This window comes from Aotus nancymaae, unplaced genomic scaffold, assembly GCF_030222135.1.
Source record: "Aotus nancymaae isolate 86718 unplaced genomic scaffold, 86718_ANA_hifiasm-v0.15.2.pri h1tg000010l, whole genome shotgun sequence".
In the NCBI taxonomy this organism is placed as follows: Eukaryota; Metazoa; Chordata; class Mammalia; order Primates; family Aotidae; genus Aotus; species Aotus nancymaae.
In genome coordinates, this window is record NW_026988421.1 from 15173005 (window position 1) to 15191055 (window position 18051).

At 34.5% G+C, this 18051-nt stretch overlaps 1 protein-coding gene across 2 annotated transcripts in view; it reads right to left on the reverse strand.

The window, feature by feature from the left end:
- ATRNL1 (attractin like 1) overlaps positions 1–18051 on the reverse strand; it is an 811501-nt gene that overhangs the window by 203279 nt on the left and 590171 nt on the right. For both annotated transcript variants that reach the window (XM_064373808.1, XM_021676929.2), the window contains one exon: positions 17832–17939. In XM_064373808.1, coding sequence (XP_064229878.1) covers positions 17832–17939 — 108 coding nt within the window. The remainder of the gene's footprint in view (positions 1–17831; positions 17940–18051) is intronic.

Here is an 18051-nt window from a genome sequence, read left to right on the forward strand (position 1 = left end):
GTGTTATCTGGAATGTCTAGTATAGTGCACTGCACTTTTTTTTTTTTTCTTAATGAATGAGGTCATCAAAATTTAATGTACTTTTAATAAAATGTTATTTGGAAATTATTGAAATACAATTTATATGGGCATAATTATTCTACTTTGTGAATGTAGTTTCTAAAAATTCCTAAAATTCTACCAAACACAAAGATGTTATAACGTATCTTTCAAAGAGATTCAAGAAGCCACATATGCAATACATTTTAAAAAGTTTTGAAACAATGATTCTTCTCACAGGAATTTATAAACAAAAAATTTATGTAAGTCTATTAATACTCAATATTTACTCACATTTATTCATGTTGAATACATATTCGTTGATATTTACTCCAAGAATAAAAACAAATCTGTAGATGTGCACAATATACTGGCTGAACAACATCTTTCAATGTGGTTACCAAAAAGATTTTTCCTGTTCACTTAAAATCTGTATTTTTTCTAAGCAAAGTGGTTTTTGTTATTTTTTTAAAGTCTGGGGTATTGTATGTGTATTTTAATGCATTCAAATACAATAAGGAAGTTGCAAAACTGAGCGATTAAAACACAGATCTACCTAATTGAGAATAATCAATAAATAAAGCAAAATCAGGCAGTCCTATCTACTTTGTACCTCAAATATTTTTTAAGATCTTAAACATCAGTTTTTCTCCTTCACCTCTACTTGAATTGTTATTCACAAGAGTAGGGACTGTGCTTCTACATAATTTCTATATCCTGAATGCTTGACACCTAGGAGGCACACAGTAAATGTTGGATTATTACATGAGTAATGAATTAACTAATTAATTGATCTCAACTTTCTATTTTGAGCTAAGTATACTGTCAGCCACTGACATTTGCTTTCATTATCAACCCTTGCTCCTACTCTTAACAATTTAAAAGAGAGTCTCGTATTAGTATCCTATAATCTCTCATTAGCTTGATTCTCTATCCTTATTCACCTTGCCAATATCTAACCCTGGGAAAACCTCACTGTCTGCTTTCCTCACTTCTGATTTTAGTGTGAAGGTTATTACAAGATAAAGTAATTTTTCCTACTAAAGTTCATACTCTCTAGGCTGCTTTGGGTTTCACTGTTGCTCAGTAATCCTTTTTATCACCTTAAGATAATGTTTCTCGGCTGGGTATGGTGGCTCATGCCTGCAATCCCAGCATTTTGGGAGGCAGAGTCGGGTGGATCACAAGGTCAGGAGTTTGAGACCAGCCTGACCAATGTGGTGACACCCTTTCTCTACTAAAAATACAAAAAAAAATTAGCTGGGCATGATGGCATGTGCCTGTAATTCCAGCTACTCAGGAGGCTGAGGCAGGAGAATCGCTTGAACCCAGGAGGTGGAGGTTGCAATGAGCCGAGATCGTGCCACTCCACTCCAGCCTGGGTGACAAAGCAAGAAACTCTGTCTCAAAAAAAAAAAAGATAACATTTCTCATTCATTTTTTTCCTTCATTTGTTTTGTATTTTAAGAATTAGTTAAACTCTACCACTTTAGTCAATTTCCTTCAGGACAAGAGAACAACAGAGACAAAGTCAGAGGCAAAGGCAGGGATATTGTGTGGACTCAGGTTATTGGGGTGGAATAAGAAATGGTTGGATAGGAATGGTGGAATCAGATCCCTGTATATAGTACATTATATAAAGAAGTTGTATTTTTTTTACTGTAAGAGATAGGAAGCTAACATGGTTTGGCTGTGTCCCCACCCAAATCTCATCTTGAATTGTAGTTCCCATAATCTCCATGTGTGATGTCCTCAGAGGGGCCTGATGGGAGGTAATTGAATCATGGGAATGGTTACCTCTATGCTGTTTCTTGTGAGAGTGTGAGGTCTCATGTGATCTGATGGTTTTATAAGGGGCTCTTCTCCTTTTACTTGGCACTTCTTCCTGCTGCCATGTGAAGAAGGATGTATTTGCTTCCCCTTCCTCCATGATTGTCTAAGGCCTCCCCAGCCATGCTGAACTGTGAGTCAAACCTCTTTCCTTTATAAATTACCCAGTCTTGGGTATGTCTTTATTAGCAGTGTGAGAATGGACTAATACAGAAGCCATTGGGGAATTTTGAGCAAGGTGATATGAGACGCCAGAAAGATCACTTTAGTAGCAATGTAGAAAATTGCCTGGGAGAGTGAAGGCAGGGAAACCAGGAAGGAGGATAATGTAACAGAGCAGGAAAAGGATCATGAAGGCTTGAAACACAGGAGCAGTAGTGGTGATAAAGAGATTCATTTAAGATATATTTAGGCTGTAGAACAGACAGGGCTCAATGACAGATAGAAAATGAAGAATAGAGTAAAAGGAGATGGATAACTCAGTTTTCTGTTTTAACCATCATAGCCTTTAAAACAAGTGCTCTATATCTCTTGTTATCCTTAAGGTTCAACCTTGTACATTAAGTTCACCCTCTGCAGGTGACCTTACTTCTAAATTATCATGAAAAATTATAAGATCATCAAAGGTAAACTCCTATCAAATAGAACTGCTCCAAATTTCCTTTGATCTTTACCCATCATTTTATTACCCTTTTTCATCTTTCTAAAATTAATACTTATACTTGATCTCTTGATCCCTTCTCTGCTTTCACCTCCTCTTTATCCTACTACATATTTTCCCCTTTAATATTTTTTCTCCAAAAGACTTTCTCTTGAAACCAATTACGCTCTCATGTCCTTCCTTCCTTTCAATAATATCAGTTTCAAAATGGTGGTCTATTTTTGTTGCACCCACTTTCTCATCTTCGCACATCTCTTGTGGTCTGGCTTCTGCCATTCAATAGAAATTACTTCCTGAAAAGCCACCAATGACTGCATAATTACCAGATTCCATCTTCTCTCCTCAGTGCTTAGCTTCATTGACTGCTACGAAATGGATGACATATTTTACCACACCATCCTTGGCTCGCCTTCTTATTTTTAATTCTGATGGTTCTAAAACTCTTTAATCTTCTGAATTGTATACTCTTTCTCAGCCTGTCAAGTGAATTTTTGTTTCTGTTACATGCCTCCAACATCTTATTGTAGCAATTTTTCTGGATTCTACCTTCAATTCTCCTTTCTCACTCCCATGACTTCAAGTACATATGAGGAAGTCCCAACCTTCTGACCCCTCCCTCTTTTTTCCCCAGACTCCTTACCTTCAGTTATTTACGTTCTCTATATTCTACATTGTCAAAGTTTTTAGTGATATTTGCACCTTCACATTTTGACAACTACTAGTTCAGGGCCTACCTTTCCAAATTGTTTCTCTACCTCAATTATTCTTCAATCCAGTTGATGCTACAAAATGCTGCCAGTGTAATCTTTCTAAAATTAATCATTAAACTCTTCTTCTCAGAAACCTTCTGTGTGATCCTTGGCATCTTGTTTAAATTGTCCTCCATGATATGCTCCTACATTTTCTACCTTAACTCTCACAGCTGCTTCTTCATTCGGTGAATGTAGCCTCCTCACTGCCTCAATCACAAACCGCCCTGTTTTCTATCTCTGTCCTCGCTCATCTTGCTCTCTCAACTTGGCATGCTTCTCACTTGTCTCCCAACCTCACCTATTCCTGTGTTTGCCTACTGACATTTTATTTACCTTTAAAGGCCAAGATAAATGACTCCAGCCTTTCCTGAAATATTCAGCAATATGTTGAGTATTGCATTCCTTTTTCTTCTTCTTCATGGTTATTGCTTTTTTGGGATTAATAACATATTTTTATTAGAGGTATTTTTACACTTACATATCTCTCCTGTTAGTCTGTAAGTTTCTGAAAATTAAAGATATTTTCCATATTTACCTCCTGTACTGCTTTGCATATAGTAAATTTGGTAAATATTTGTTGAGCCAATTGTTCATGGTATATAGAGTTAGTTTTTAAGGTAGAATTTCCAGTTTGAAGTATGGAAAAATAAAACTAAGCTATTATTTCTTTTATTTTCCAAGATGTGCTGGGATGAGTAAAGAATCAAAAACTAAAGATTCCTTCATAAAAGAATTGCACCTAAATATTACATATTTGATAGTCTGCTCCATAACATTGTGTGTGTGTGTGTGTGTGTGTGTGTGTGCATGCATGAGCACGTGTGTGTGTTTAAAGAGATAAGATTGGCTGGGTGTGGTGGCTAACACCTGTAATCCCAGAAATTTGGGAGGTGAAGGCAGGTAGATCACTTGAGGTTAGGAGTTTGAGACCAGCCTGGCTAACATGGTGAATCACTGTCTACTAAAAATACAAACATTAGCAAGGCATGGTGGTGTGTGCCTGTAGTTCCAGCTACTCAGGAGGCTGAGGCAGAAGAATCGCTTAAACCCAGGAGGCGGAGGTTGCAGTGAGCCAAGATTGTGCCACTGCTCTCCAGCCAGGGTGACAGAGCAAGACTCCATCTCAAAAAAATAAATAAAATAAATAAATAGAATCTTGCTATTGTTCAGCCTGGGCTGGAATTTCTGAACTCATATGATCCTCCCAACTCAGCCTCACAAGTAGCTGGGACTACAGGTGTGTGCCACTGCACCCAACTTTCTGCCCCATTTTTAGATGCCATTAATGGTAAACCCAGAGCCTTTCTTTACAAAGCAAATTTAAAAAGGCATATAATAACATAGACAAAATTATCAAGGGTAAATATGAGAAAAGGTCTCTGGTATGAAATATGTAAGAACTATGACCTTTGATTAAAAAATCTGTATTAAGAGTTGAAGTAAATTTGCATATTTAATACTCTAAATTTTGACCTAGTTGCTATTTTATTTTCCAAGTAAAATATGGGAACACATGAAAATGTTTATTTAGGTGAAGTATATCATTATTGGTTTCTTAGATTCTACATATAAAATATCTAGCTTTACATTTTCAATATCTGGTATTTCACTTCATAAGATTCTATTTGATTTAACAGCATTTTGTAGGATTCTTACAGTCGGTTATTCCATTGAGGATATAAACCTGATGAGATTATCTACTACTACATGTAACAGAAAGAAGGAAATACAAGTTAAGTTAGTAACTGATTTTATGTGAAACATAAGCAAAAAATATGTTAAACAAACTCATAAATTTAGTGTAAAAATAACTGTCACAGGGAATCACAGCCTAATAAAATATTTAAACAAAAACCAGGAAATAACTACTGCACACTACCAGACATACAATGAATGCTTCAAGACAATCTAAAAAGTTAGAAAAAGGAGCCAAAACTATGACTAGCTGGTTGTTGTTACGGAGAAAGTTGTATTAATTAAGATGTCAACACTAGTTTTGTGTTAATATTTTAAACACTAACATTGTAACATACATAGGAATGAAAATTCAAAGGGTTTGACAATACTCAAATTTGCCCTACTGTGTTTCATAAATTGTGGAATGTTCCTGGGTGCAGGAAATATAATCTGCCCGTTTTGTTGAGCACAGTTATTTTTGGTGGGTTCAATACGCTACCTCTTTTATCTGAGAGTAAGTGAAGGGTGTGGGACAATGTTGGCAATTCAGTCTTGTTTATCCAAAGCTATAACACTGTTCCCAAGAATTGTTAAACTGTATTTATAACTTTCCAATAAAGAATATTATAGCCTTACTTTATATAGCTATTTCTTACTTGCAAGGATGCTGTATAAAAATAGTTCATGCTAGATTGATTCAGCTGTGATATGACCATGACCTTAAATAATACATTATTCTGTTGAATGGCAGCCAGTATGAGTAAGGTTGATCAGGGCTATAAGCCTTTTGTACATCCAAATGTTTCTATTTATTATGTCAGACACAGCGAGGAGAAACCAGATTTTTGTTGTTGTTGTTCATTTTCATCTTCACATTTTTCTCCATCATAGTTTATATTCATTTTAAATGATTTAAGATAAGATAAAAACAAAATTTCAATAGCGCAATGAAAGTTTTCATTTGTAAAATTTTAATTTTGGATGTATACAATAAATATAAATATAAATGTATTTAGCTTTGAACTCAGTGAATTCTGAATGAAAGATGCTAGCTGTATTTTACTTCATAAGGACAGTTAACCTAGGGCATTTATCAAATTATTTATTAAAAATGCAAACAAATGACTTTTCTCATGCTTAAACTTCTGATTATATTAACCTAAAACCATGGTTTAAAACCAGCAATTTCAGTAATACATTATATTCATACCATTTTAATAGTTCTACTTATATCATGTTAATATTGAAGAAGCACCATTACTTCTTATTTCATGCCTCAATCAATAATGAAACTCATATTTATATCAAAATTACAAATCTGATATTCCAAAAGGTTTTTTCAAAACATTTTCTGCTAAGTGGTTTTGATGAAGAAAGATCTTTTTATAATTTTATAAGAAAGATGAAAATTCCAAAATGCAACTTGGAAACTAGATCTTTCCTTACTCCAAGCCAATGGTGTGCCTATAAAAATCTCTTAGTTATTGTAAATAATTTTCTTAAAATAAAAAAATCATTATCTTCTAAATCATTTTTATGAAGAATTTGGTAAGATACGACCTTATAATTTCCTTCTGTCTACTATCAGCTGAAAATCATCTCCTTGTCTTAAGGCAAATGGCTCATGGGGCCTATGGGCAACTATGTGCAATTAGGGATTAGGTCCTGTAGAAGTTCTGGTAGAGGGAACTCATGCCTTACATTGTCCCCTTTGGACTGGCCAAGCACATAGGACCCAGCATCAAGACCCAGTATAAGAATTTTATAGAGGCTTGGTCTAGAGAGAGTACCAAGAGAAAACTCAATATAGTTCCTAAAAGACTATACCTGGGCTCTCTGGTCTCCAAGAGTCTTAGAAAAAAGCAGAATTCGTGGTCTGAGTCCTCCTTGTCCCCAAAACTGGGGGAGTACTGTAAGGTCAGTAGGAAATGAGTGGCTTGACTGTTTCTATGCCACTAGCACATTAACAAGTAAAGAGGACCTCCCTTCCCACCCCTTTCAACTTGCCCAAAGCCTGAGTCTCAAATTGGTGACAATGAAAATAATGAGCCTAGGACAGGAAGAGGAAGGGCAATCCAAAGAGAACCTGTGTTCAGTAAAACAGAGTTGCCACAGGGGACAACTATAAATAGTGAAAACAGGGCCCTCCCACTTCAAAATAACCAAATGCTTGATAATGAAGTATACTTTTTTTGTCGTTTTTATACAAAGTCTTGCTCTGCTACCCAGGCTGGAGTGCAGTGTACAATCATGGCTCACCGCAGCCTCGAACTGCTGGACTCATGCACTTCTCCCACCTCAGTCTCCTGAATAGCTGGGACCATAGATGCATGCCACCATGCCAGGCTACTTTTCCTTTTTTTCTTTGGTACTTTTTGTAGAGATGGGGTTTTGCCATGTTGCCCAGGATGCTTTTGACCTCCTAAACTTAAGGGATCCTCCTGCCTAGGCCTCCCAAAGTGCTGGGATTACAAGCGTGAGCCACCGTGCCTAGCCAATGAAGTATACCTTTTAATGCATTGCTGAGATTTAAGCTAATAAGGGAATACTCCAAGGAAATCAGATAAAACTGGAGAGGGTGCAATGAGCAGCAAGCAAACATGACAGCCCTGAGGGTAAAAGCTAATATAAGCAACTGACATGGTAAGAAAACTGAGTTTGAAAATACAAAAATTAGCCAGGCATGGTGGTGCATGCCTGTAGTCCCAGCTACTCAGGAGGCTGAGGCAGAAGAATTGTTTGAACCCAGGAGCCAGAGGTTGCAGTGGGCTGACATTGTGCCACTGCACTCCAGCCTGGGCAACAGAGCAAGACTATGTCTCAAAAAAAAAAAAAAAAGAAAAGAAAAGAAAAAGAAAATGGGGTTTGAGATTCCTGCACTATTCCAAAGATCCTGGAATAAGTCACTGAAGAATAAGGAGAGGCCCTTGGTTTTTGGCAGAAGCAATCCTCTATGGAGGGAAGCATTCTGTATTTAGGTCACTAGCAAACCACGAGGCAATATCAACTAGGAGCTCATAAAGATCACCAAACACACAAGGAAATCAGTCATAATGAGTGAAAGTCAGCAGGAATATCAACAAATTTGGATTTCCAAGGATTTCAGATATTAAAATGATCAGATACAACACAAAAAACAAATTTGGTTGGAATAAAAAAATGAAGTAACGAAAATTAGTAAGAAGAGACTTTCAAAAACTGCTAGATTTTTAAAAAGAACCAAATGGAACTTTAAAAAATATGTGTTGAAAGTAATCCAAATGGATATAGTAGAAAGCAGGTCAAAAACAGATTTCATTCACTTAAATAAATAATTAGTGAATTGGAACAATGGTCGGAAGAAATAAGCCAAAAGAAACACAGAGAGAAGGAGATAGAAAACAAAAGAGAAAGATTAAGAGATTGCAAAGATAGAAAGAGAAGGTTTAACACACATCTAATCAGTCTTAGAAGGGAAATAAAGGAAATGGAGAAGAAAATACAAATGGTATAATGACTCAATAATTTTTAGAAGTAACCAAAGACTTGGATCCTCAAATATAGGAAGCACAAAATATGCCAAGTAGGTTAAATACAAATAAATGTGTGTTTTGTAAAATTGTGTTAAAACTGCTGAACACCAAACACAAAGAGATTCTGAAAGCATTGGAGAGAAAAGCTAGATTCTTTATAAAGGAGAGACAATTACACAGATGGAAAGTTTTTAGTACAGTAGTTCTCCCCTTATCCATGGGTTCGCTTTCCACGGTTTCAGCTATCCATAGTCAACTGTGGTCTCAAAATATTCAATGGAAAAATTTCAGGAAAAAAAGTTCATACATTTTTATTTATTTTTTGAGATGGAGCCTTGCTCTTTCACCAGGCTGGAGTGCAGTGGCACAATCTCGGCTCACTGCAATCTCCGTCTCCCAGATTCAAGCGATTCCCCTGCCTCAGCCTCCTGAGTAGCTGGGACTACAGGCAGGCCCCACCATGCCTGGCTAATTTTTTGTATTTTAGTAGAGATGAGGTTTCACCATGGCAAGGATAGTCTCGATATTCTGACTTCATGTTCCACCTGCGTCAGCCTCCCAAAATGCTAGGATTACAGGTGTGAGCCACCATGCCCGGCCAGTTCATACAATTTAAGTTGCACATAATTCTGACTTGAAACAAGACGTCAATCATCTCTTTGTCTAGCATATTCAGCCTGCATCTACACTGTATAAACTACTTGACCATTAATCACTTCGTAGTGTCTTGGTTATCACATAGGCTGTTGTGGTATTGCAGTACTTGTGTTCAAGTACACTTACTTTATTTAATAATGGCCCCAAAGTACAAAGTAGTATGTTTAAAATAGAATAAAATTATTCTATTTTATTATGAGTTATTGTTGTTAATCTCTGATTGTGCCTAATTTATAAATCATACTTTATCATGGGTATGTATGTCTCAATTTGGTACTATCCCATATTGCAGACATCCACTGGGGCTCTTGGAACATATTCTCTGAGGATATGAAGGAATCTACTATAGCAACAATGGAAATCAGAAGCCAGCACCGGAACAATTTTCACATGAACACAATGTTTGAGTGTGGCCCTCCCACTGAAAAGATAACGAGATGCTTGATAAAGTGTATTTTAAATACATTTCTTAGATTGTAAATGATAAGAGGATACTGAAACTGGAGAGGGGACTAGGAAGACTAAGAGAGTTTATTATCAAAAGACAGATGCTAAAGGGATTTCTTAAAGATACAGAACAGGAAAGTGGGAACATTTTAAAAGGAAGCTCTGAAGGCAAAGAGCAGCTTTGAGCAAAGAAAATAGACAATATGCAAGTAAATGTAAACACATATTGATCATATAATACAACAACAATAATAATGTTTAATTCAAGGGATGACAAAACTCATGGAACTTAACAAAGGTAATTAAAACAATGAAAATTGGAAGCAAGATTTTAATTGTTCTTACATTGTTTGGGAAAAGGGAAAAATGTTCGTTAATTTTTGACTTGGACTATGCCGGTTAAAATGCTAAGAGTAATCACTAAAAGAAAAAAACAGAATTTTATAATATGCAAATCCATTGAGGAAAAAAGGGACATTTTTTAAAGAGAGAAAAATAATAGGAAATTCTGGATAAAAGAAAGCAAAGGCAGGGTCTGAAAAATATTACCAAAAGACACAAATAAGCAGATTAATTAAAAATAGAGAAAATATAACATTTAAAATCAATAGCCAAATAGGAAAAACATTTATAGCAGGTAATGTACAAATGCTTAATATGTATTTGATCTACAAGTAGGAAGACAATGGATGTTCCAATAGAAGGATGAAGAAAGATATTGATGGAGCTATTCTATCATTTCTAAGTTTTCTAGGATCAATACAATATTTCTTATATAATCAGATGACCATCAATAAATGGTATTAAAATAGAAAAGGATAAGAGAATAATGGTCAACAAATGAATATCTAGGAAAAATACAAACTGTTACAGTCAACACAAAAATATTCAATTTCATTAACAATAAAAATTTGATTAAAAGAATAAAGAAGAAAACATTTCTTGTATCACATTAAGAAAGCTATAAAAATGCTAACAATCATTTTTGACGAGGATACAGGAAAGTAGGAGTTCTCATACTTTGCTAAAGATAGTATGAACAGAGATATTTCTAGAAAGTTAATAAGCAATGTACCTCAAGATCCTAAAAGTTAATAGCTTTTGATTCCGTAGTTTTGTTTGCATAAATTAAGATAAAGTTATATACAAAAATTAAGTACAGTCTTATTTATAATAGTGTAAAATTAGAATAATGTTAATTGAAAAATATAGGCAAATAAATGATGATATGCCACAAAATAATTAAAATGTATTTTTGGATCAATGTTAGAAGTGAAAAATATTCTTATTCTAAGTGAAAAAAAACAGAATGCAAAATCACATATAAAATATGCTCCCAATTTTGTAAAAATACATACATGCAAAAAGAAAATTTTATTGGAAGGAAATAACAGAAGTTCTCGTGCTGAATATGTATGGGTGATGGGATAATGAAATATTTTAATTTGTATTATATCTATAGTAATATTTATCTGTAATGAGGGTGTATTCTTTACATAATCAGAATATTAATGGTAAATAATAATAATTAAAAATATTAAATATCACAAATCAGCTATAAGGAAAAAAAACCTGGGGAAAAGCAAATAAGCTGCTTAGGCCAGTCACTGGAACTACTGTCCATGAATATGGCAGGACAGGAATGAGGAACTAGGGGAACCACTGGTGGTGCCCAAGAGCAGAGGCCTGAGCTCATTCTGCTCCAGAAATGAGGCCAGCAATGCTCTTAACATGACAGCTGCTTCACTTTAACTGGCTTAAACAGTATGTTTGTCACCTTGGGAGAGAGGTTTCTCACATAAGATATAAGGCTGAACTGTCCCAATAAATAGGGAACAAATCTCAATGCAATGTCAAAATTAGCACTGTTAGAACTACCACATAGAAAGTAGACTCCAAGAAGTATATCCCTGGAACAAAAATGATCTTTGTCGGCATTAAGAAGAAGGGAGAAAGGGAAGACTTAATAGCTTATCTCAAAAGAGCTACTAATGAGTAATAATTGGCCACTGCCTTATTTATTATGAAACAAATGTCTCATGACTTTTTTATGTGTACCATACTTTAATAGATCTCATACACCAGAATTTACATCATGAATGACTGACAGAATATTTTGTTGGGCAGTCCTGATTTAAAACTAAGACTGGCTTGTGGTTAAATGAATATGTTCAGTTTTTGGATTTTAATAATAATTCCAATTTAGTAAATTCTATCACTGTTTACCCCTTCTAAAGATATGATTAGACTTCGTTAGTAATGTTAAACTTTTTGCAAAGATGGTGAGTGCCATCTTCAAACTTACTGGAGATTGGTTTTATATTTAGATTTATGTAACTGGTTATGTGAATATATTTAAATATGGGGGAAATTCCTTCACTGTCTCAGAACCAAGCAAGATTCACCTGTGTTTTGTGTTCATTTGCCTCTTAAAGGCAAGGGTTGAAGATAAATGGGTAACAATGGCTATATTTTTGGCCTTAACTATGCCAATCTAATTAAAATTCCCTGTATTTAAAAAAAAAAAAAAAAAAAAAAAGTAGACTCCAAATTAGATTTTTTTTTCTAGGTTAGGGGAGATTGAATTCAAATATACGTCTCACTTGTCCAATGTCTTTTTGAAAACTCCACTTTATAGCATTCCAAAGCTATAATTTTCTTTATATGTGGAGAAAATCAAGACATTACGAATTTGTAAAGTGAAAATTCTGGTGTAAAGAAGTTAAAACAGATACATAGAATAATAATGAAATTATTAGTTTGGTGAAAATTAATCATGCTGTACACATTGTCTTTAAAATTATTAATTAGTGTACTTGACGATTATTACCAAATAAAACCATTTAAAAATACTTTCTTTCTACAGAGCCCTGATACTTTATTAGTATAGCAAAACTACAAAAGTTATTTTTATGAGAAACTTCTAATATAAAAATAACAGAAAGCTTGTGTGCTGAGTTTATTACAGTTTAGTAAATCACTTTGACTTCTTAATAGCAATTTAGATTACAGTTGATAACTGCTGGAATTCTCTAATATACTAAGACAGCCTATAACTTTCCAACAGAATGTTATTCCTTAAGATTCACAGTTACCTATGACTATTTGAGCACCTGGAATCAAAGTATACTACATGAACTTTAAGTAACTCTACGCTTTAAGAAACTCTTTTCTTTACAAAAAATATTCTATAGATATATTAGGGTCTAAGATGTATTCTCAGTTTGAACTAAAACCAGCATACATAAAGAGTGCTGTGGGAAAGAAACCCTTTGACCAATATGAGATTTGAACCCTAGATCTTGCTCTACTGGTGACTGAATTTGTGATCTTGAGCATAGGACATAAGCTCTCAAAGCCTCAGTTTCCTCAGTGGTAAATAGAAAAAATAATGAAACATGCTCTACTTCTTTTACAGGATTGACTTAACACTCAAATAAAATTGAGATAGTGTATGTAAAGGAATTTTGAAAAATAATTTTTTAAACTCAATTTAAACATTTCAATTGTTCCCAAGACCTAGGAAGTTCAAATTCAATCTCCAAAATAATCTTTAAAAAGAACAAAGTTGGATGACTCACACTTTTAGATTCCAAAACTTGCTGCAAAGGTAGAGTCATCAGACAGTGTGGTACTGTCATAAGAATAGATAAATAGATCGGTAGAATAATATTGAGAGTCCAGCGACAAATACTCATGTTTATGGTAAACTCATTTTCAACAAGCGTCCCTAGACTATTCAATGGAGAAAGAAAGTCTTTTTCAACAAGTGGTAAAAAGTTATGATATAATCCAGCAATTCCACTCTTAGGCATATACTCAAAAGAAATGTAAACATGTTTATACAATATTTTACACACAAGTTCACGGTGGCATCATTTATAGTATCCAAAAAGTAGAAACAACTCAAATATCCATCAACTAATCAATGTATAAACAAACTGCCACATCCATACAATGGAATGTCATTTGACAATAGGAATGAATGAAGCACTAACACATGCCACGAAGTGTAGCAACTTTAAAAACATTATGCTAAGTGAAAGAAGCTAGTCACAAAAGATCACATTGTATATAGTTTTATTTGTATGAAATGTCCGAAACAGTAAAATCTATAAAGATAGTAGATTAATTCTTGCCTATGGCTAGGAGATGGGGTGGGGAGGGCTGAAGAAAAATGTGGGTACAGGACTGCTAAAAGATACAGGGTTTCTTTCAGGTGTGATAAAAGGTTCCGAAATTGACTTTGGCGGTGGTTGGTTACGTAACTTTGAATATACCAAAAATCACTGAATTGTATATATGAAATGGATGAACTATTGATATATGTACTATATTTCAATAAAGCTATTTCCATAAAAATACCATACATTAATAACCATATCTTGATCCCCCAATTTAAAGGCCTTTCCTAAATGAGAATTTACATGTAATTATTTTTTCCTGTGACATACTCAATTTAAATATCTGAAAAAAGTGGTACAAAAGAAATAGAGGCATGCCACTTATTAAAAGAACTGAGTCAAAAATAAAATACAGTAAGAATTCCAACAATTAATATAATGCTTTATGTTATACCAAGCATTTGCACAAATGGCCCCACAGACAACACAAATAGCAAATAGGAATAAGTCATTTGTTCCCTCTCCTGATTTTAAACATAGAGATAATATTGGCCAGAGTCCACATTGTCCTGGACAGATTGGTACCTATCCCACCTGCTATAGGGTAGGAAAGCAGCAGAACCAGTCAAGTCTCAGCCTAAGGCTGGAGACTGAGTGTCATTTGATTGGATTGAAGGATGCAATGTATCAATCCTGGGTGAGTCTGTGAGGATATTGTCAAAGGAGATGAACATTTGAGTCAGTGGGCTGGGAAAGGCAGACCCACCCTTAATCTGGATGGGCACCATCTAATCAGCTGCCAGTGGGGCTAGAATATAAAGCGGGCAGAAAAAAAAAAAAAAAAAAAAAAAACGTGAGAAGACTAGACTGACCTAGTCTCCCAGCCTATCTTTCTCCCATGCTGGGTGCTTCTGCCCCTGAAACACTGGACTCCAAATTCTTCAGTTTTGGGACTTGGACTGGCACTCCTTGCTCCTCAGCTTGCAGACAGCCTATTGAGGGACCTTAAGGACCTTGTGATCATGTAAGTTAATAATAAACAGCCATATATATATACATATCTATATATACCTATATATATCTAGTTGTTTGCTCTCTCTCTCTCTATATATATATATCTCCTATTAGTTCTGTCCCTCTATAGAACCCTGACTAATATACTGATGACAGGAAATCTCATAGCCATAGAAGCAGATGACTGGATAACCCTAAAGATTCACTTCTCCCCACCTCAACTTCTGATCTAGCAAATATGCCAATTATTTGCATCTTTTATTACTTGGGAAGAAATTAGAAACATGTGCATGCATATATATATGTATGTGTGTGTGTGTGTGTGTGTGTGTGTATATGTATATGGACACATTGGAGAAAAATGTATGCACACTGAGAAATGAGACAATTCTGAAAAATTATAAAAACAAAATGGAGATCATTTACAAAGGACAAAAAATCAAACTGATATCAGACTTAAGACAAAATTTCATATTCAATTAAACTGCCATATATATGTGAGAAAAACATATTGGTAGGCATTTAAGTTCTCAAAGAGAATGCCATACAAAGTTATTTTCTCTCGTGCATGATCTCTCTCTCTGTCTTTATATTTTTTTATCTCTGTTGCCCAGGCTGGTATGCAGTGGTGCAATCTTGGCTCACTGCAACCTCCAGCTCCTGGGTTCAAGCAGTTCTTCTGCCTCAGTCTCCAGAGTAACTGGGATTACAGGCATGTGCCACCACGCCCAGCTAATTTTTGTATTTTTAGTAGAGATGGTGTTTCACCATGTTGGCAGGGCAGGTCTTGAACTCCTAACCTCAAATGATCCACCCGCCTTGGCCTCCTAAAGTGCTGGAATTACAGGTGCAAGGCATCGTGGTGGCCCCAAAGTTTCTCTTTGAAAAAAATATTTTGGAGAGTTTATCTTAGTGAAAAATAAAAGAAATGCTTAAGCAAACAACTAGATATCAAAAGTAAAGGAGACCAAAGGAAGTTCATTGTTGTTTACATAGGCCATAATAAAGAAAGAAGTACGTTCGTGAGATCTGAATACAAATTCCAGGTAGTATTAATACATGGAAGGAGAAACAGAGGAAGTTGAGAGCATGCTAAAGTATTAATTTTATTTGAGATGGTCAGTGGAGGAATGTTTTAATAAGCTTTAAACATAGGTAGGGAAAATCACTATAAATCTTGATAAGGAAATGGTAGCTATCAGAAACATAAAAATAGAACATGTAGTATTCTGTTTAGTAGATGAAAATCAGTTTATGGACAGAAGCTGGGAAAAAGAACCAAAAGGAAGCAAAGCTAGTATTCACACACACACACACACACACAAAATGGGGTAGCTGAAATAAGCCTTGGTAAACAGTAGTTAATGTCAGTGTTAATACCACTTAAAAAACTTAATGGAGTAAATGAAAAAATAAAAAAGCTAGCAGTTTTTTGCACAAAGTATAGGTGTAAAGCAAAAAGATACAGTGAAATTAGAAATAAAATAATGAAATAGGGAATATCAGAAAATATGAAGTAAAAGTAGGAGTAGACATTTTTTAACTCTGCAAAATAAAATTTAAGGTTAAAAATACACAATGATAAGGAAACAAAATTTGGAAAAAATAAAACATGAAAATATGATTATGAACACAGGGGCAACTAACAATACATCATTGAACACTATTAATGTGCAACTGACAAACTCTGGTGACACATGTGTGTGTCATATTTGTTCCTTAAGCTTGTAAATTTTCTAGTTCTTTGATTATATCTTTTCTTTGTTGGTCTATGTGTGCATTACTTACATTTTTTCTCTTGTTACTCGATTTTTAGCAGTATTTGAAAATATTTTACACAGATGGGGGAAAAAGAATTTATAATAGCCAAGAATAGTCTAAGTTTTCTGTTTGCAAAAGATTTTTTACAAAAGTTATTTGAAACAAGGAACCAAAATGAAATTACAGCATTTGCTGTAACTTTCATTTAATTATTCTCTGTTTTGTAAATTTTTTCTCCAACACATATAAGATATATACATAAATTTCCTAAAGTTCTAAGCTTCCATGATAACCTGTGATCTAGAGTAGTAAAAAATCAAGTACACAAAAACTTCTTAAAAATCATAGAAAAACATGCACACCAATATTTCATTTCCTCTAAAAACAGACCCTTTGAGTAGCATCCATGAGTTGTGACTTTGTCTTATTTTTTTCAGAATAACCAAAAATACTACAGACAGAATTAATTATATTTATACCTAGGTGTTTGAAGGATTCTGTTTTCCATTCCCTATCTACCTTGACAAAAAATAAAATCTGAAAATGGCAACATAAAATTAGGCAAATAATGCATTTTTTAAAAGAGAATAAAATGTTTCAATTCTACAGTTTCTTAATCTATTGAAATATCTTGCCACATATAAGATGTAAATTAAAGTAATAAACATGATTAAATTAGTATGCATCATAATTCTTTGAATAGTCATTAATCAGAATTTGTGAATTTTGCTTCTTTAGGGGTTATTTTCAGAAACCACTTCGTGTATTACTTTTGGATTCTAATACCATGTTTAGTTGCATATAATGATTTCTGTTTCATCATACTCTATTTCTGCCTTTGCAATAAAGGAACGTAATAATACAGCAATTAATCACAAATAAAAATATTCATTTTATATGTGAGGAATGTTCACTTTTCAACATTCAAAAATGAAGCTATGAAATTAAAATGCAACTCATCTCTACCCACCTTTTCTAAGTAAACTTTGTTAATAAAGATAGATGTGAATTGTTAACTAGGGGCCACTGTGTACTCCAAAGACTAAATAGAGGCACTTTGTTTCTTTAATCATACCAATATCTTAAATTCCTTCAGCTCTTATCTGTCAGAGAAAGGCTGCCAGGTGAGCAGTCTGTCATTCTTGCCTAGGCTAATAGATTCTCCAGTGGCTTTTGTTATAGCTCATGTCATACTATTAAAACTATGTGACTTGAAAATGGCATAACATATGTAGCTGAATCTTGACAACTCTAGATAATCAGTCTCTGTTTGGCTTCACAAGCAGATGTAGATTAGAGAAGTAATATAATAAATATTCAAAGCATAGTGGTCCCCTTTCAGCACCGCTGCTCCTACCTCTAATGGCCCTCGCAGAAACTCTGTTTGTTCAGCTCCCACTTCCAGTGCTACATCAACAGAAGCAAAGGGACGGCTGGCCATCTGCTGTCGTTCTCGAAGCAGTTGCTGGAGGGGGTTAAAAATGATTTGTCTTAAAATAGGTTTAAAGGCACATGAAATTCAACAATATCTGGTTCCCTTTTTTAACAAATGGCATTGAAAGTTAGGAATCATATTA